The sequence below is a fragment of the Primulina tabacum genome, chromosome 12, assembly GCF_025594145.1.
Source record: "Primulina tabacum isolate GXHZ01 chromosome 12, ASM2559414v2, whole genome shotgun sequence".
Taxonomy (NCBI): Eukaryota; Viridiplantae; Streptophyta; class Magnoliopsida; order Lamiales; family Gesneriaceae; genus Primulina; species Primulina tabacum.
The window spans coordinates 38,037,965-38,059,726 of record NC_134561.1 but is presented as its reverse complement, the minus strand read 5'-3'; the positions used below and the strand labels follow the sequence as shown (position 1 = coordinate 38,059,726).

The window sequence follows — 21,762 nt, the reverse complement described above, 5'->3', positions numbered from 1 at the left end:
GTATGTGTGTGTGTGTGTTTTTTTTTTATTTATAAAAAAATTACTTCAGCATCTGGCCATCTGGGGCTGTGCTTGACAACCGATTTCCACATAAAATTGTAGACTAGGGATTAGCAAAATATGAAGTAGTTTGAAATATAGAATAAATGTATAATAATCTAAAAAAATTGATAAAAATCACAGGCCACCAACTCCATCTAATAATGGGTTAGGGATCCTAAAAATGAATCAAACTATTTGTGAGCTATTTGAAACTCGATTTAATAAAAGCTCGTTTGAGCTCGTTTAACGAGGCTTTTTAAGATAAACGAACAAAGATCAAACTTTACAATATTCGGCTCGTTAGCTCGGGAATATGTTCGTTGGTAAAAATTCATTAGTAAAAAATAATAATTTGATATTTGATTTATTGATTTTGCATATTACTTATGAAATATATAGAAAAATCTATTAAATTTATTAATTATAATAAATTTACAAATTTTATTAAGAATTTTATATTTTTATCTAAATATATAATTTATTTTTTTAATAAATTTAATAAAATTTAAATGTATAATTCATATTTATTAAGGTCGTTTTGTAATCTTGTATGTGTGTGTGTGTGTGTTTTTTTTTATTTATAAAAAAATTACTTCAGCATCTGGCCATCTGGGGCTGTGCTTGACAACAGATTTCCACATAAAATTGTAGACTAGGGATTAGCAAAATATGAAGTAGTTTGAAATATAGAATAAATGTATAATAATCTAAAAAAATTGATATAAATCACAGGCCACCAACTCCATCTAATAATGGGTTAGGGATCCTAAAAATGAATCAAACTATTTGTGAGCTATTTGAAACTCGATTTAATAAAAGCTCGTTTGAGCTCGTTTAACGAGACTTTTTAAGATAAACGAACAAAGATCAAACTTTACAATATTCGGCTCGTTAGCTCAGGAATATGTTCGTTGGTAAATTCATTAGTAAAAAATAATAATTTGATATTTGATTTATTGATTTTGCATATTACTTATGACATATATAGAAAAATCTATTAAATTTATTAATTATAATAAATTTACAAATTTTATTAAGAATTTTATATTTTTATCTAAATATATAATTTATTTTTTAAATAAATTTAATAAAAATTTAAATGTATAATTCATATTTATTAAGGTCGTTTTGTAATCTTGTATGTGTGTGTGTGTGTTTTTTTTTTATTTATAAAAAAATTACTTCAGCATCTGGCCATCTGGGGCTGTGCTTGACAACCGATTTCCACATAAAATTGTAGACTAGGGATTAGCAAAATATGAAGTAGTTTGAAATATAGAATAAATGTATAATAATCTAAAAAATTGATAAAAATCACAGGCCACCAACTCCATCTAATAATGGGTTAGGGATCCTAAAAATGAATCAAACTATTTGTGAGCTATTTGAAACTCGATTTAATAAAAGCTCGTTTGAGCTCGTTTAACGAGGCTTTTTAAGATAAACGAACAAAGATCAAACTTTACAATATTCGGCTCGTTAGCTCGGGAATATGTTCGTTGGTAAATTCATTAGTAAAAAATAATAATTTTGATATTTGATTTATTGATTTTGCATATTACTTATGAAATATATAGAAAAATCTATTAAATTTATTAATTATAATAAATTTACAAATTTTATTAAGAATTTTATATTTTTATCTAAATATATAATTTATTTTTTTAATAAATTTAATAAAAATTTAAATGTATAATTCATATTTATTAAGGTCGTTTTGTAATCTTGTATGTGTGTGTGTGTGTGTTTTTTTTTATTTATAAAAAAATTACTTCAGCATCTGGCCATCTGGGGCTGTGCTTGACAACAGATTTCCACATAAAATTGTAGACTAGGGATTAGCAAAATATGAAGTAGTTTGAAATATAGAATAAATGTATAATAATCTAAAAAAATTGATATAAATCACAGGCCACCAACTCCATCTAATAATGGGTTAGGGATCCTAAAAATGAATCAAACTATTTGTGAGCTATTTGAAACTCGATTTAATAAAAGCTCGTTTGAGCTCGTTTAACGAGACTTTTTAAGATAAACGAACAAAGATCAAACTTTACAATATTCGGCTCGTTAGCTCAGGAATATGTTCGTTGGTAAATTCATTAGTAAAAAATAATAATTTGATATTTGATTTATTGATTTTGCATATTACTTATGACATATATAGAAAAATCTATTAAATTTATTAATTATAATAAATTTACAAATTTTATTAAGAATTTTATATTTTTATCTAAATATATAATTTATTTTTTAAATAAATTTAATAAAAATTTAAATGTATAATTCATATTTATTAAGGTCGTTTTGTAATCTTGTATGTGTGTGTGTGTGTTTTTTTTTTATTTATAAAAAAATTACTTCAGCATCTGGCCATCTGGGGCTGTGCTTGACAACCGATTTCCACATAAAATTGTAGACTAGGGATTAGCAAAATATGAAGTAGTTTGAAATATAGAATAAATGTATAATAATCTAAAAAAATTGATAAAAATCACAGGCCACCAACTCCATCTAATAATGGGTTAGGGATCCTAAAAATGAATCAAACTATTTGTGAGCTATTTGAAACTCGATTTAATAAAAGCTCGTTTGAGCTCGTTTAACGAGGCTTTTTAAGATAAACGAACAAAGATCAAACTTTACAATATTCGGCTCGTTAGCTCGGGAATATGTTCGTTGGTAAATTCATTAGTAAAAAATAATAATTTTGATATTTGATTTATTGATTTTGCATATTACTTATGAAATATATAGAAAAATCTATTAAATTTATTAATTATAATAAATTTACAAATTTTATTAAGAATTTTATATTTTTATCTAAATATATAATTTATTTTTTTAATAAATTTAATAAAGATTAAAATGTATAATTCATATTTATTAATGTCGTTTAGTCTCGATAAAAGATTGAATATGTATATTCGTTAAATAAAACTCGAGTTTGATTCAATTATAAATAATTCAAACTCAATTATTCAAAAATTCGATTGGACTTGACTTGATTACATCTCAAAGATGGTGCCTCAACGTCCATTCAACCACAACATTCTCCTGCAACTCGAAAGAAGCGTTAAATTAATTATTTATGGCCAAACTATTTGGATTCGAAGATGCATGGAAGATCCATATTTTCTGCTTAATAAATCTTTAATTATTTGGGCCAAACAGACATCAAACTTTTCGTAGACGTGGACCCTTCAGTGTCCACCAAACTAGAGTCAAATAGCTAGAATATTCATACACAGCTGATCAATACAAAAAACAAGAAAGAATCTAGCAACTTCCCGACTAGTTGGGAAAGAAGGAATACTTAGAATCCCATGGCTCTGGCTGCGCGACCGGCTTTCTTCCGGCCGAGGGCGGAGAAGCATGAGGTGAAGATGGTGGAGGCTCAGACTCCGGCGCAGGCGCCGGCGAAGTTGTCCGATAATTATGGGAAGATCGTGCTGCAGCCCAGGCTGTGTACGCTGAGGTCTTTTGCGGGTGAGCGTGGTGGGGTGATGAAGCAGGCCAAGAACCAAGACGTCGACGTTTCGAGGTTCTTCGAAACGTTGTCGGATTATATCGAGAGCTCCAAGAAGAGCGAGGACTTTGAAATCATCTCTGGACGTCTTGCCATGGTAAGAATATATATTCTAATTTACTTACTCCCAATATTTCTTTTCTCTTGTCCGCTTGAGAAATTAATTTTGTTTGTAAGAAAATAGAAAGAGTGGTAAAAAAAAACATATTTGATTTGATTTTGGATTACACTTTCTTTATATTTTGTTGTTTGAGTTGGGTGCTGAAGTTGACTTTGGAGCCACTCAATTACTTCAACTATTTGGAAAATTTATTTCTGTAAAATTCAACTTCTTTCGAATTATTAAGTAGTTAAAATAGAGTACGATGATGGTAGATATTGGTAGATTACTGATTACAAGAGCCAGTGGATAATTTGCAGATTGTGTTTGCTGCAACACTTAGCATAGAAGTGGTGACTGGGAATTCAGTATTTCGGAAGCTGGATGTGCAAGGGATCTCGGAAGCGGCGGGCGTTTGCTTGGCGGCTGTGATGGGTGCTGCTCTATTTGCTTGGTTTTCAAGTGCTCGGAACAGAGTCGGCCCGATCTTCACGTCGAGCTGCAACACCTTCATCGACTCGCTAGTTGATCAGATCATCGATGGACTTTTCTATGAATCTGATTGGTCCGATGACATTTAATCGTTCCCCGACGGGGAAATATATAAAGGGGTGTTATGGAAACGTTTTCATAAGATCTGAAGACTCGCCATCGACTGGTCGTCGATCGTGTCCGGTGGTCTGCCTCGAATTGGGTCGTTATCGTTAAAGATGAAATATCTGTAAATACCTGGTTTTTCTATTAGTTGAAAGAACATGTAAGGTTGCTTGGATTATAAACTGCTGGCTGGCTATGTGACAAATATTAGTGTATTCTAGTTGAGGGGTCATTGTTCTGGTATTATTATGGATAGTTCAGCAAATTAAATTTGTTTAAATATTTTTAAAAAAAAAATTTATAATTTCATATGTATTTAAAAACACACAAATATATTTGAAAAATTTTATTTTTAAAAAAATGAAGTTTGATCGCATTTGAAAGGTGTTCTCATATTTTGTTCCTTAATGTAATAGAAAGAAGGTTGAGTTAACAATATACTATTTTTAAAAAAGAATCAATTCCTAACGAGGCCAACTTTTTTCCAGGAAAACAAGAAGTAAGATGGTCTCACGGGTCGTATTTTGTGAGACGAATATCTTATTTGGATTATCAATGAAAAATATTAATTTTTATGTTAAGAGTATTTTTTTATTTGGGTTATCCATAAAAATTATTATTTTTTATGTTAAGAATATTATTTTTTTATTGTGAATATCGGTAGGGTTGACCCATCTCACAGATAAAGATTCGTGAGACTGTCTCACAAAAGACCTACTAAAAAAAGAGCTAAGGTCGGATTTTTTTTACCTATTAAATTGTGGAATTTATTTTATTATACTCCACCACATATATTTAGATTTGTGCGTGTAGGAAATTAAATTTTACAAAAAAATTTTCAATTTTACTCAATATTTGATGCATAATTTAGTCATTAAATTAACAAATCAGTAGTTAAAAATAAATTAAGTAGGGATAGATTGATAAAAAAAAAGTAAAGAAAATATTATTAAATATGAAAACTGGACTATATTTGGATGGACGAAAACAAAAATTCAGACTAAATATATATAGGATGAGGGAGCTTAAAGAACCTATCGTTTGGTATAATATTAATTTTTCAAAGATTTCTGGTGAGACGGACTCACGAATTTTTATATGTGAGACGAGTCAATCATACCGATATTCATAATAAAAAGTATTACTCTTAGAATAAAAAAATAATAATTTTTTATGTCTAAATAAGAGATTCGACTCACAAAATTGATTCGTACAAACAATAATTTTATAAAAATTAGCTATTAAAATCGATTAAACAGAACCGATTACTTCGATCAGTAATAACCGATTTATTTTTATATTGAAAATCGATCCATCCATAAAACTTAGAATTATGTTTCCACTGTATTCACACTCTGTGTGTACTCGGAATCCATGGCCATTCGCACCACTTTGTCAGTCGTTCCTTCCTCTCTCTCCGCCCCTCCGAGACCTGCCGCTATTTCCAGTAACACGAAGCCATCGTCCCAAGTTCACTTTCAAAACGGCGGCGCATTAGCAGTCTCTGTCGGCGAGGATTTGCCGCTTCAATACGACACCTGGCTTCCCAAACAAGACCCCAACAATAGGAGGAGGGCGGGAATCCTCCTCCATCCCACGTCTTTTCCCGGGCCTTATGGCATTGGCGATCTCGGGCACCAAGCCTTCCGCTTCCTAGACTGGCTTCACGATGCTGGCTGTTCACTTTGGCAGGTCATTGAAATCACTGATTTTCTTCCTAGGTTTTTTTTTTGGAAGATTTGTTTAACTTCTTGTTCTAATCTATGTAAATCATGGACATAAAATGTTCGTTATTTGTTTTTCTCAAATGACCTTGTTTAGTATGCTCAAGTCACCACTATCATGGTTACTAAAAGCTCCTAGATTGATTCCAATGAGATATGCCTGTGGCGAAGCCAACCCTTTCAGTAAAGCTCGAATCTTGACCGTGAATGGCTGCTTTTGCGTACCTCGAGTGAAACACGTGCTTTAAATACTTGGATTGTGGATTCAAAGTGAAATGCTATATATATCAGACAATTTTGCTAATTAATATTTGTTTCATTTGTATTCAATATTCTGTAAAACACCATTTTGGATCATTCATCCATGTCCTAATACACTATGCAGTAGTATGCATTGAGTAGATAAGTGTTGAATATATAGCATAAGTCGTGTATAGCATAAGTCGTGTTTTGTGTCGTTCATTACCTAATAATACGCTTCTACGGTTAGCGTACTAAGAACAGCTGAGAGCTTGTATAAATAGCTCCATACCTGTACCAACAGAACTCTCTCTCAGATTTGATCTACTTCAATAAGAAAGGACAATGGTTCCTTGATTCTCTGTTAACTTTTACAATAAGGTGCGCCTCTCATGTGCTTAGGTTCCATTGCTCCCTTCAACCTTAGTGCACCTTATTTCTTTAATAACTATGCTCCTTATTTTCTTCTTGTGTTTTAATTTTTTTTAATGTTTTGACTTTCGAGTACTATATCTCTAGCAACTTGCTTGCGACTACTATTATGTGAGATCAAAGCCATAAAACCACTGGAGCAGTAATACCAGTTGTCCTGACTGAAGAACTTTGCTTATTCCTTTTCTTTGTTTGGTGTCTCTGTATGCAACTGTGCATGCTTCATGTAACTTAGAAAGTTAATTTAATTTCTTGTTGGCATATATTCTAAGTGGTTTGTCGTTTTGCAGGTGCTACCGCTTGTTCCACCAGATGAAGTGGGATCCCCTTACTCTGGACAGGTGATATTATTCGCTTTCATTTTATTTTCCATGAAAATTTCCATTTATTTGGATGATGGGTTACATTGTTTGTATATTCCAAGATAAAAAGAATATAAAGAAACAAACAACTTAAGAACCCAGAAACCTTTTTTGCTTAGGTGCTAGAATTCCTGACAATTAAAGTGCATTTTAACATTTTAAACCATCAATCTGTATAATCTGAAATATCATGTGATGGCCTTCGATTTCAGGATGCTAATTGCTGCAACACCCTTTTGATTTCCCTTGAGGAACTTGTAGATGATGGTTTACTAGAAAAAGAAGAGCTTCCGAAACCTTTGTGAGATTATCTGTGTTTGATTGCATTAGGCTACATGAGGTCATATTTTTGTTACATTCCCTGTAATTTCTGTGGCTACATATGTGCAGAGACATGGATCATGTGAACTTCTCAGCCATTGGTAGCATTAAGAAACCGTTGTTGGTTAAGGTAAAGTATGAACTGATCTTTGCAATTACTGATATGAACAAATTCTTAAATCAGTCCTCTGCGTGCATATTCATCTGAATCCAATTTGGTTCTCTATAAATGTGCAACTGAAAAGTTTGACCATCATATTTATGGCTTTCTGGAAAAGAATTGTGAAGATAAATTAAATACATATACTAGTTCAACGCTCTCAGATCAAACATATCATGATCGATATTTAATCGATATTTAAGCTTATAGTAGCCTGTAACTATTCATATGAAACAAAGATTATATGACTAAGATAATGCTATAAAAGTTGTATGCATTCAGCAGCTTTTGGTTTCTTTGATATGATAAAAGAGCAATTATTTATTGCATGTTAATTAATATGAATTTTTGGGCTATGGAATAATGTGATATGTTCAATGAAGCATTTGTTCCAACTTTCATGTGACCGAGAGAGAAATAATTTGACTTTTAGTGGAATTGATAATTTAACGCGCTTAATCCATGTGCTTTGATAGCACATCCCACCATGACCAAGAGATGAATATTCATCCGAGAATGATATTTGATACTGAACTCCGAGATAAAAGATGTATTTTTTTTTCAAAGCACTCGGAGTCACTTAATGAGAATCATTGCCTTTCAACATGATATTGCAGTGAATAAAGACATCGAATCTTTTGTTTATGAAGTTGTTAAAATAAATACAATGAAATTTCTTAGTGATCCTTATTGACCAATAATAGATAAAACTGATGTGCATCTGGGACTGTCTGTCAAGATGTTAAAATAGATACAATGAAATTTCTTAGTGATCTTTATTTTCCAAAGATATATAAAAATGATACGTGCATCTGGGACGTGTTTTGATAATTGAAGCTTGATCCATTCTTTTAAGTAATTCCTGGTTTGAACTGCTGGTTTAGGCAGCAAAGAGGCTTATTTATGGCAAAGGGGAGTTGCGAAATCAACTCGAGGAGTTCCGTAAAGATCCAAATTTTGCAGGTGATAGACAAGATTCCTTTTCTCTAGTTACTGTTACTATGAACAAAATATTTCCTCTAGTTTCAGTTTCTATTATCATAATGTTTTAAATAAGCACTCGTTCTTAATAAAGTTAAAAATAAATTTTCAAATAGGAATCTATTCAATGCTGATGCTGCTTGCGATTTAGTTGTTTATAATACTCCAAGAACAAGTTGAGTTTAAAGTATCATTTTTAGCGATAATTCAGAATTGCTCTTCTGTGGAAGGACTCTCATGGCTGTTCTCACCATAAGTTCAAACACAGTTGTGGCCTGCTGTCTTATGTACGGTTCTCCTTGTAGTACAGTGTACATATTAATTGGTATGACAGAGCATTCATGGAAAATGCCCTTAGAGATTAGTCTAGGAATCTTGTCACGATATTGTGTATGATGTTATATTAGTTGGCCTGTGCTTGCCCTTCATCAATTGTGAATGCCTCCTAGAATTTTATGTTATCAAGGATGGGTTTACGAATTTAGTTGGGAGGAGGAATGAATCAATTTAATGTCTTTTGAGCGAAAATATTTATTTTCAGAAAAATTTCCAAATTTGGGGAAGGAAATTATTTGAAGAACGGTGATAGTGATATTAGCCCCCCTGTTAGTGTTTTAAATGAGACCTGGATATAAGCCTTGGAAATGACAAATTTGTCCATGAGTATATAAAATAAAACATCATATTCTTTTTCATGATGTTTGCGTCCTTTTTCCACAGTCAGTGCCTACCAAGTTCTATTAAGTGTCGTAATCATGCAGGTTGGCTCGAAGATGCTGCTTACTTTGCTGCCATTGACAATTCTTTGAATGCATCTAGTTGGTATGATTGGCCTGAATCATTGAAAAATCGCCATCTTGCTGCTCTGGAAGAAATTTATCAAAGGGAAAAGGAATTTGTAAATCTTTCTGACACCTTTTGAACTTCTTTTTCTCTGTCCTGCTTTGATACTGGAAAACCTGACTTGCAAATCTCCTTCAATTGCACAGATAGATATATTCATTGCTCAGCAATATCTGTTTCAAAGGCAATGGCAAAAAATTCGTGACTATGCTCGGATGAAGGGAATCAGCATAATGGGAGATATGGCTATATATGTTGGTTACCATAGCGCGGATGTGTGGGCTAATAAGAAACAATTTTTGCTGGTTAGCTGTCGTTTATTACCTCTTTGAGTGCTTTTCTATGCCCTGAAGATAATTTTTACTTAACTTTCCACTTTCATGCCCTCCAGAATAGTAGTGGCTTCCCTCTTCTTGTTAGTGGTGTTCCTCCTGATGCCTTTAGTATAACTGGTCAACTTTGGAACAGGTATAAACATTTCTATCGATTAAAATTTTATGATTATTTGTGCATCTAATACTTCATTCTCAATTACCAGTGAGTTTTCTGCACCACAATGCTTTAGAGCCAGATAAAATGAAACTTGCTGATAAGGCAGAAAGAGCAAAAATCCAGAGAAAAAAGAGAAATAGCTAGATGCATATAAAGAGATTTTCACGCTATAGTTATTGTAATATCTCAAACATGCCATGTCCTGTGATTCTTGTTACTTGAGAAATTATTTTGAGTGTAGGCTTTCAAGCACTTTATGCTTTCATCTGCCATCGTTTTACTTCAAACTACTTTCATCCAACAAATTCTCAGCAGATTGTGTTGAATTTTTTTTCTTGCTGATTTTGTGCTTTACTTCAAACTACTTTCATCCAACACATTCTCATCAGATTGTGTTGATTTTTTTTTTCTTTCTGATTTTGTGCTTCGATACAGTCAACTTTATAATTGCAACAAAATAACATCTTTGTATAAAAGTGACCCAGATAATGATTTTTCATTGGCATTACAGGCATGGTAAGACCTGAATGCTAAATGACAGTTTCTATTACGGTTCGTCTTTAACTACGAAGTTATTTTGATATTTTTTCCTTTAATTTGTTTCTATGCAAAACCTCCTTTGTACGTGTCTGTTCAAAATCAGACTCATGCTGGGTTTTGAAAGATTTTTACCATGCATAGCAACGAACATTAAGAATGATTGATGTATGCGGTTTATTTTTTTTATTTCTATTATGTGCTTTGATGTGAAATCTGATTTTGGTTGATGTTAGTATGGTAAAACCTTTTAAATATATTTGACGTACATCTTGTTGCTCACCTTTTCTATTTCTGACTGAGCCTCTCTTTGGGAAAAGCCCTCTGTATGACTGGAAGGCCATGGAAAGAGATGGATTTACATGGTGGATACGCCGTATAAAACGCGCACAGAATTTATTTGATGAATTCCGGATCGATCATTTCAGAGGCTTTGCTGGTTTTTGGGCTGTTCCTTCTGGTGAGACCTGAATTAAAAAAGATTACACAAGACAACTGTTATAAGGAATCATAATGTTTTATCCTTTTAACTATAGAGGCAAAAGTTGCAACCGTGGGACGTTGGAAGGTCAGACTACACTTTTGTCACTTTGAAAGTTTTACAATCAATATATAAAACATTCTCTAATGATTTCTTTGCGACAGTAGGTGGGACCTGGAAAGTCTTTGTTCGATGCCATCTTCGGAGCTGTGGGAGACATTAATATCATAGCAGAAGACTTGGTATGCTATTTCAGATAACATTTCTATTTTCTGTTATTTTCTTATGACACATGGTGGATTGTTTTATTTTTCATGCTTTGGTGTGCACTACATCCTTGGAAATTCGAAACAGTGCCCCATCCCCCAAATTTGATTTTAGTTGTCTGATTTTTTCAGGCATAATATCTCTGAATTTTCGCTCTTTTTCCATTTTTACTCCTTTCCATATTCACCTTTTAAGGTGCTGATCCGCACCTCACTCCTAAAGTGAAATGTGAGATGGTAAAACATACATTTTTGCTTAGATCCTTCCGCATCTTTACTTTTACTTGGGTCACATGTGTTCATTGGTGGCCTTAGCACAATTCTTGCAGATACCTTTGCCTTCATCTCGGTTTCTTGTATTCCGTCATCAGTCTGCTTCACTTAAAAGTTCATTTTATTTATGCTATGTGACAGGGTGTAATCACTGAAGATGTGGTGCAACTTAGAAAATACATTGGAGCACCTGGAATGGCTGTCCTTCAGTTTGGTAGCTTGTTTCTCTGTTTGATGCTCTGTTATATTTATTAGCATTTTCTAACGGTTTTTCCCATTGACTGGTTAGTGTTCCTTCTGGTTCTCATATCCAGGATTTGGAAGTGATTCTGAAAATCCTCATTTACCTCATAATCACGAAAATAACCAAGTGGTTTACACCGGCACTCATGATAATGACACGGTATGAGCACTTAGTTGCTCACCAACTTCTCATGATTTACCTCGATAAATATCTTTTTGTTCTCGGTGGGAAGTATGATGGCACGACATCATTATATGATGTCTAGTCCAATTTTAATTTCCATGGTATCATATGCTCGCTTTAATTCCACATGAAGGAACTTTTTTGAGTTTCTCTACTTTTCTAGAGCCTCATGGATTGTTTTTAGATGAAACCATTAAATTAACAGTTTTGAAAATTTTTGACTCGTGTTCAGATCCAAGGGTGGTGGGATGTCTTACCCCAAGAAGAGAAATCTAATGTGAGTGTGACTTATTTCCATCGAATGAAAGCTTGCGCATGCGGCCGGTGCAAAAGTTAAATGTTGTTCAACTTGAAATATTGTATTTTTATCCAATATATATCTGTCTCAGGTGATAAAATATCTTTGTAATATTGATGAAGAGGATGTTTCATGGGGGATAATCCAGGCTGCACTTTCTTCAGTTGCTCAAACCGCAATAATACCCATGCAGGATATACTGGGGTTGGGAAGCTCAGCTAGAATGAACATCCCAGCAACTGTGGTAAATGACTAAATAACCAAATGCATAATCACCTTTGTGCCTACCTATCCCTGTGTCACTTCACATATCCTTGATTAGAATGAAGTTTGCGAACTATTACATGAACTTTAATTATCTCATTCTATTTGTGACAATATTGTGTCTTGGCTGTTGCTTGGCGGTGGATGGAGACACTTATCCATATATCTAATATGTGAGTGCATGTGTTCTTGAAAGGATATAGCTCATGATCTTCAATACCGCATACTCCTATATTAGTTCAGGGTCCTATTTGTTTGATCCAGCAATATCAATTTCTTTTAGCTATTGTTTTGGAAACTGATAACTGAAACCAATTTACCATTTGATTGTGAAAATCATTCTTGAAAAAAATTGGATGATAATTAACCATTTGCAGCGAGGAAACTGGAGCTGGAGAATACCCAATTCCAAGAGCTTCGATATGTTGACAGCGGAAGCCAAGAGACTACGAGACATGCTAGTCATGTATGGACGGGCATAACATCCAAATTCTGACCTGTAAGTGAATTCTTATTTCCCGTCCAGCTGATCATTTACACAGTTATGTTACTCATCTCCAATTCCATATGACACGTATATAAATATTTGCCTATCATGCCAGTTTACATATTCGCACGACCAGACCTCATAAACAAAACATGATATAAAATTCTAATTGGAATAAAAAAATTGTTTCACGACAATCATGTGGATGGAAACGAATCGACTCAAATCAAATGTTACCCTTTTCCCCATTTTGTATGAGCTCGATTTGTCTGCTTTGAACATAAAATCTTGAAATCTATCGAGTCAAAACTTGAATACAGCTCCAGTTTGCTACTGAATGTGATTTTGATTTAATTTTATAAAATAAATAATAAAATATTAAAACTCGTAATCGCACTTGAATTCAATCCAAAAACCATGTTTCATCTTGACCTGAATCTGATAAGTTTGAATGATATTCCAATCACCGTGAAAAGATTATGAGTCAGTGTAATCAGATCCCCAGTTGTGATGAAGTCGGTTTTCCAAGACGACATTTAGGTTCAAGTCTTATTTATCCCGGGAAATACAAATACTTGTTATCATTTATGTGTACTTCTTTAGCATCTCGAAGATGACTTTAGGCGGCTGTGCCATAAAGACTCCCCAAAAATATATTGGTAACAGATAAACTGATTCCACCTCCTGTCTTGTATTGGGTTTCCAGGTACTGGATTACACATAAAACAAACCAGGGATAATAGTATGGAATGATGCAATAATTTAATTTACGAACTTTTCTCCCATGTCTCCAAAGCTTTTTTGGGAGAAAAATCGATGTCCTTTTGTAATTTGATTAAATTATTTTATTTTTATGTGGTTCAATTTCTAAATTTGATTCTGAAGTTTGTGAATGCTCTAGAATGAATTTTTCCCCGTCATTCTTCTAAAAGCGTGTATTTTTTTTTGTTTTTTTGTTTTTTTGTTTTTGGTTTCTTGCACAAATAGAAATACCCAAATGGCCAAATCTCAAGTTCCGCTTCAGCTAGTAAAAGGAGAGTGTGTTTGTTTCCTATGTCAATTCGTCTCGACATGCCTATGCATATATTAGTAATGTCCTTGATTTTTTACAGTTCATTGGATAAGATTGTGCATAGGATTATAATTTTGAAACGCATTCTAAAAACATTTAATCTGTTAATACATTCAACCCCTAGCATAATCTCTTCTATTCAAGTTTTATCCATTGGTTTATTTCATTTTTCTATATTTCTTTTTGTATTTGCAAGTTTATTTATGCTCATTTTTTTGAATATGCAGATGTTTAAAAAAATTGTTATGAAATTTTTTTTTTTTTGCAAATTTATAAAGTCAAGCTCAATGACCAAAGCATTGAACAAGTATTTGGAACAAACGTTAATATTAGGTCAAAAAGTATAATTTTAGCTAAAACACAAATTTATTTCCTTTATGGAAGTTAAAAGCCTTATGATGAGTGATAGGTGGACATGTTGTCAGAGTAGATGTCATGTAAGTCAACTTGTGGTTGATGATTTTATTAACTATCGTGTAATATAACAATCTTTATTTTAATATAATTTATGATTTATATTTATTCTGACATTTACTTTATTTATATATTCATTCTAGTTGCATAGATAAAAATCTTGAATGTACTATAATCTAATAAATATAATGTTGTACATATGATGACAATCATGAAACATATATTTATTTTTATCATATATTTTAAACAAGTTCTTAGTTGATTTAGTCCTCTAAATGAAAGATAAATGTCGCTAGAGCTCGAGATTAATATTTATGATGTTGTGTACAACGTGTTATTACCAACATGTTCAGATATATATGAAAAGTTTCATTGGTAAGGTAAGGATATAAAGATATTCAAACATACAACAATCTCCTTTTCCATCTCTCTTTCTTTTCTTGAAATAAAAGTTTGACCGCCAACATGTGAAGCTTCTCCTAGTTTTTCTAGTGCACACATGAAGAGGAGCAACAAATCCAGTCATGGAACGGTAAGGACCCAAGTTGATTTTGTTCATAAGAAAATACAAGAAGAATTATCTTCGCTTAAAAATTAGAATAGTAGGAGTCAAATTGTTTATCACTTCATGATAAATTCAATAAAAACCCCAAGTATGTTTTTATAATCCATACGACATCGAAGATATTTTGTATGACAAAATAAAATTTTTAAATTTTGCTATGTTCTTGGATACGATAAAACAATACACCAACACATGAAGGGTTGCACATGACTAGGTGCCAATAGGTCGGACTATTAAAATCACGACTCCAGATATGGTAACACCTCATTATTGGTATTGTCTCATATTACCTTCGAGATCATTATTATCATTTATTTGTCATTGGTCATGTCCCTAGTAGAGACAATTTTACCCTTTAATATTCAGTGTCCCTCTTTTATGGTTTATCTAGTCAACCAGATCAAATGACACAAGGTTAGCAGCTTGACACGCAGGAGCTTCACATGAGGTCACTCATTCCAGCAATACTCTTATTTATGCACATTTAATCCAACATAGGTGTGCTTACTTTGTGTGTCTAATAAGTTTTTGTATTCTGGTTTAATTTCCTCGAATGATTGAGAAAAAAATTTGTATTCTATTACTATATCGTGAAATGCAATGATGAGATTATATTGTGTAAATTCTTCATAACTATAATCAAATACCTCATCATTAGTTATGTCCAACTCTAAATCTGCCATTAAACATTGTACTTGCTCTTGTACAGTCTCGAAGGACGACAGCTCGGAGTGTTTTTTTGTGTGAGCCAAAGTCAGTCCATTTTCTCTTGTCTTCCGCATCATTTAACACCTTCCGATCCTTCTTCTTCTTTGAGGATCCTATAAAGTGTCTCTTCCTACTACAGTTGTAGCAGGTCTGGTCTTATTATTAGTGGACTCATTTTTCTTTAATTTGTACTTGCGATTAGAGTTTTAATACGACCATTAGTTCTTGACGAACAATGACATTGAGTCATTGCTTAGTTGTTCGGCAGTATTCTCCACTAGTGACTCTGCTATAGATTTTAGTGCTTTGGTTGGCTGAGATGTCGATAGTTCTTGTTTAATCAATTTTCCAAATCGAACTCATAACCTTTGAGTCAGTAAACAAGTCATGTATCTCTAATTTGTTCGTAACAATAATTTTTGCATCACATTCCTCGATTGGGCTCTCATTACTTTCAATTCTATTTCTATCCTTTAACAAGTGAGTTAAACGTGATGACTAGGCTGGTGAAATACTCATCACATTCATTTAGTGTTTCTCCTGGCTTCATCATCATATTTTTTAACTTATGCATCGCAATAGTTTACTTATTTTCCTTAGTACGGTAATTCCTTTCACACATTTAAGTTAAACTAGTATAAAAGCACGTGCGATATTCTAAATAACTAAAAAAAAATTAATAATAAAAATATTTTTAATCTTTGCATAACGTGATTCAATCCATCAAACAACATTTAATTCGGAAAAAGATAGATCAAAACAAATTATAAGAATTTGGAATAATGATTTATCAGATTAAGTAATAAATTAAACTAATATAACAGTACAAATACAATGATATGAAAGGATTTGAATTGATTAAGCAATATAAGAGTGTACATAGAATTATATGAATATATTTTAATTAATTACTTCGGAGATTAAAAAATACCCGATCCCAAATCCCAACCCGAAAAAATCGGGGTTCTCGTCCCCGTTTCGGGTTATCCCCGCAGGCCGCAAGGTCCCAATCCCGTGGGGAAAGTTGTCATCCCTAACCCCTTCTATGTCTTAGATATATTTGCTTAAAGTAGTGAACTAAGAAAACTTCATTTCCAACAATGTTATTAAATGGAGATTTATTTCATTAAATTAATAATTGAAATATCACTATTCTATCTCAGAAAAGAGAAAAAAATATCACCACTCTAAATTAATCTTCAGTGTCATGTATCATCATAATCATTATCCTCTCATTTTTTTAGAATTACATTTGCTAAGGTTCGAAGCTATTAACTGAAAATTTGAATTCGTTTTCACTATATATTTATATTTTAAGATGTTTCTTACTATCGTTTGAAAAGTAAAATCATGTACACTACTAATGAATTCTATATATATTGGACATTAAAAAGTTAATAAATTTGAATTAGAATAAATTATAATTACTTAAGTATAATACTATTTTTCAATTGATCAATTGATTATTATTAGAAGGTTATCAATAAATTAGATTCATATCGTGCCTAACTTCTTCAACTTTTTCTTCTTTTTTTGTTAATTAAAAACAATAAAATTTAACACACAAAATGGTGAGGCATGAACTAATAAATAATAATGAGATAGTAATAACAATGGATAATCAATTCTTATTAATTATTAATCAGGATGGTCAAATTGCGACTCATGATAATAAGAAATATTTTAGAGGTTCCATATGAATGATGATAATGTCATATTTATAATGGTCTAAATTTTTTTCATATTTTAAAATTCATTATATCATATTAATTTAAGTGATATAATTGTCATAACTTAATTGTTTTACAATTGTAAATAGATACAACTATATATTCCTCTATACAAATTCAAAGGCATCACAAAGATAGAAATTTAGAATTTTAACATAAAATATAGAAAATTAATTATTGACAATTTTCTCTCTCATTAAAATTTTACTTTGTATATTATTTGCACAACTGGTGATTCTCATTACACCAACCACAAAAACTCTTGTGAGATGGTCTCACAGATCAATTTCGTGGGTCGAATATCATATTTGGGTCATCCGTGAAAAATATTATCTTTTATGCTAAAAGTATTACTTTTTTGTGTGAATATCGGTAGGGTTGATCTGTCTCACAGATAAAATTCGTGAGACCGTCTCACAAGAGACTTACTCTACACCAACTTAATTTTCAATTTAGTTATGGTAACGTTATACTAAGAATTATTTGTAGGAATATCTTGTTCTTACTCTTTTTTGACTCATTTGTGTCATTTTTTAAAACAATTTCATAATAATTTTATCTATTTACCATTTGACTATACTTTTTTTCTTCATATAATAGATGCCGTCATTGATTTTTTTTAGAAAAATAAGCTGAAAATGTATCAATTGTGATAACATATGTGAATAAGCTCAAAATATTTTTTTTGTTCAAATTAAGTGTTTATTGATTTTTTTATTTAATGTTTGATTACCTTTTTGTCAATATAATTGTCATTATATACTTGTATGTTAATAACTCTACGAATACAAATAAAATGTCATGTCATACTGTTATGATTTAGTACTATTTGATAATATATAAATATGGGGAGACTTGAATAAAATTGAATCTATGAGAGTAATTAAAACAATTAATCATTCAATTTATTTTATTTATTATCAAAATTAGTGGGAAAAAACTAATGAAAAAATTGATTGATTTTCTACATATTTCTTTCTCATTTTAGCAATTGTACAACAATGTCACGACATTATTGTTATGATTGAGTACTATTTGATAATATATAAATATGAGGAGACTTAAATAAAATAAAATCTACGAGAATAATTAAAACAATTAATCATTCAATTTATTTTATTTATTTTCAATATTAGTGGGAAAAAACTAATGAAAAAAATTGATTGATTTTTTACATATTTCTTTCTCATTTTAGCAAATGTACAACAATATTTTTCTAGTATCATATCATCCTATGTATGTGGATGAACGATTCATTTGTCCACACTTTTATAGGTTATTCTGATTCAAATTTATTAATTTTTATTAATATTATTTAAATTCATAATTAAATTTAGATTTATAATATCTTATATTTGTTCATATATTTAGAAATTAATAGTTTGAAAAAATAGATTTAAAAATTTGATTAAATATAATTTTATTTTCAATTCAAATCGTTTATTTAATTTAAAAGTAATAATGATTATTTTTTTTTAATTTTTCATTTGTCAATATTTAATTTAGAATTTATTTGAATGACTCTTCGTTCAAAGTACGCAGATACTTTATCATGGGTCCTTTATATATATAATTTTTTGAAGCTTTTTTTAAAATCTAATTACATTAAAATTTATTTTTAATAATTCATTGAATGTATTCAAATGATAGTGAAATAGAACAATAAATAAAGTAATTAATTTAATTTAGAATTTAAATGAAAGTCCAAGAAAATTATTAAAATGGATAAAATAATTGATATTAATATTGAGTAAATTTAATAGTATATTTTTTAAAAAGTAGTTCAAACATTTAAGAACATGGAGATGACTTATTTGCTACATATAAATTAAAATATAAATATAACTCAACTTTATTTCTCACGCTTATTTACAACAATTAGAAAATTTTTCTATCATCCACAATTATATTTATATATATAATGAAATAATTTTTTTAAATGAAGTATGACTCAATTAAATATTATTAGAATGAAAGAAAGACAAGGGAAGAAAGTCAAAATCACAAAATCATAACCATAAAATGTGGTTAATTAATATTAATTATTAATTAATAGACTAAATGTGAAATTACCAGATATGTTACTTAATAATGAAAATAAGTAAGCATGTAAATGATAATTATGCCCGTTCACAATTGGAAAAGAAGCTATTAACATAAAATTTGAATTCATTTTCACTATATATTTATATTTAAATTTTTTCTTATTATCGTTTGAAAAATAAAATCATGTATACTACTGATGAATTCTATATATATTGAACATTAAAAAATTACTAAATTTGAATTAGAATAAAATATAATTACTTAAGTATAATAATATTTTCCAATTCATTTGATTATTATTAAAATATTATCAATACAATGGATTCATCTTGTGCCTAAATTTTTCAATTTTTTCTTTTTTTTGTTAGTTTTTTTAAAAACAATAAAAGAAAAAACTAATGAAAAAATTGATTGATTTTCTACATATTTTTTTCTCATTTTAGCAACTGTACAACAATATTTTTTCTAATATCATATAATCCAATTCATTTTTCCACACTTTTATAGGTACTTCTTATTCAAATTTATTAACTTTTATGATTAATATTATTTAAATTCACAATTAAATTTAGTTTTATAAAATATTATATTAGTTCATGCATTTAGAAATTAATAGTTTATCAAAATAAATTTAAAATTTTGATTAAATATAATTTTATTTTCAATTCAATTCAATTCGTTTTATTTAGTTTAATAGTATTTTTTTAAAAAAATTAGCTCAAACATTTAAAAACATGGAGAAGAAAGTCAAAAGCACAAAATCATAACCATAAAATGTGGTTAATTAGTATTGATTATTAATTAATAGATTAAATGTGAAATTACCACATATGTTACCTAATAATGAAAATAAGTAAACATGTGAATGGTAATAATGTCTGTTCACAATGAGAAAACATTTTTATTATTCACTTTTATAGGTATATAGATAGATTATTTCAAATCTCTTTTGCAGTAAAGTACATCTCGATCTTGCTGAATATGTTCTTGTCTTGAGTTTTGGTACAAAATATCCTTTTCCATGCATGTTGCTTAGGTTTGCTTCTTTCTTGTTTCTACTGTCCATTCCATCATTGGTTTCTGCACCATCCAATGAGCACCTTCTGTGATGATAACAACAGTATTAACCTTCATGGTCCATCTATGATAGTGTACCACATATCATCGTACTGTACAACAAGGTATACATGCATACAAATTTCGCAGTTATCGTATTCTTCTTCAGAGAACATTAGGGATTTTATTGAACGATGACATCAATGATACAAGTATTTTAAGTGATTGAAAATACTCTATTCGATACCACTTGTTAGAACCAATGGGATGTTCAGAAAGAAACTGAAATTAGGATTCTCAATCAGTTGGGTTTGACACTGTTAATTGCTCCAATGACAAGATGAACTCCTTGTATTTAGTATTTTCTGAACTCTAATAAGAAAATTTATTAATTTTTATGATAATTTTCATTGAGAACACGAGGGGAAAAAAACCTTAGCTATTCTAAAAGTCTAAAATATATGTGATAAACATTGGGAAAAAATGTTTTCCAAAAACCCATACACCAGTACAATAAAAAGACCTCAATATATATTCAAACCCAGTCTTTTTTGGCACAATCTCAGTATTAAACTATAGTATTCAATTATCACAAAATTATAACAGGAAGCTATGACAAAAGACATGGGAAAAATAGAACTCAACCATGCATATATGCTTTTTTAGCTTAATTTGGTTAGATCCATATGGCATTGGCTCTGATGAGCAACGGCTTGAGCTTGCCCTGAATATTGAGGCTGATGATTTCATTAGAACCACCCACAAACTCCTTGCCAAGGAACACCGCCGGCACACTCGGATTGCACCCCAGTGCTGTTTTTAACACCTTCTCAATTTGCTTCCCATTCGGAAGTTTATCGATCTCGTATATCGTAGGATTCGCTCCAAAACTACTTATCAACGTCTTGATTGAATGAGACATGCAGCAGCCGGTTTTGGTGAATATCACAACCGAATTCGCAGCCCCCAATATCATCAGAACGTCCATTGTAATCAGCTTGGAGTTTGGCGAAAATTTTAAAGTTAATCACTGTAACAAAAAATGGAGATACAGATACAAGAGATGTTATGAAATTTTTTGAAGCTGAGACTTGAGAAAAAGAAACTTTTACAAGAAGGTATATTTATATCAGCAAAAGCATGGCTTTGCATGTAAAGTCATATGGATTGTGCAAATCATGCTTTGATCAGAAGGTTGATCGTGGGAATAATATGTCATTCATTAATTACTATTTATAAGGCATGTTGGATTGGAATTAATGAATGAATAAGACCTTTTTGATACAAATATTTCGGAATAACTTTTTTTTTTGGC

At 30.8% G+C, this 21,762-nt stretch overlaps 3 protein-coding genes across 3 annotated transcripts; 2 read left to right on the top strand and 1 right to left on the bottom strand.

Annotated features, from left to right (window-relative positions):
* Positions 1-3,258: 3,258 nt before the first annotated feature.
* On the top strand, positions 3,259-4,505 carry LOC142520633 (stress enhanced protein 2, chloroplastic-like). Its single transcript, XM_075623694.1, has 2 exons — positions 3,259-3,668; positions 3,992-4,505. Exons 1-2 carry the CDS (start codon positions 3,369-3,371, stop codon positions 4,250-4,252), a joined length of 561 nt encoding a protein of 186 aa, XP_075479809.1. The 5' UTR covers positions 3,259-3,368; the 3' UTR covers positions 4,253-4,505.
* A 1,087-nt stretch (positions 4,506-5,592) lies between these two features.
* On the top strand, positions 5,593-12,868 carry LOC142521000 (4-alpha-glucanotransferase, chloroplastic/amyloplastic-like). The gene is made up of 16 exons (XM_075624181.1): positions 5,593-5,960; positions 6,955-7,005; positions 7,239-7,327; positions 7,417-7,477; positions 8,392-8,470; positions 9,250-9,386; positions 9,478-9,636; positions 9,723-9,799; positions 10,681-10,820; positions 10,897-10,928; positions 11,009-11,083; positions 11,522-11,594; positions 11,695-11,783; positions 12,040-12,084; positions 12,197-12,349; positions 12,747-12,868. The coding sequence occupies exons 1-16, from the start codon at positions 5,643-5,645 to the stop codon at positions 12,849-12,851; spliced, it is 1,683 nt and encodes a 560-aa protein (XP_075480296.1). The 5' UTR covers positions 5,593-5,642; the 3' UTR covers positions 12,852-12,868.
* An 8,255-nt stretch (positions 12,869-21,123) lies between these two features.
* LOC142520432 (monothiol glutaredoxin-S1-like) lies at positions 21,124-21,435 on the bottom strand. The gene has a single exon (XM_075623408.1). It carries the CDS (start codon positions 21,433-21,435, stop codon positions 21,124-21,126), a length of 312 nt encoding a protein of 103 aa, XP_075479523.1.
* Between the last annotated feature and the right edge of the window lie 327 nt (positions 21,436-21,762).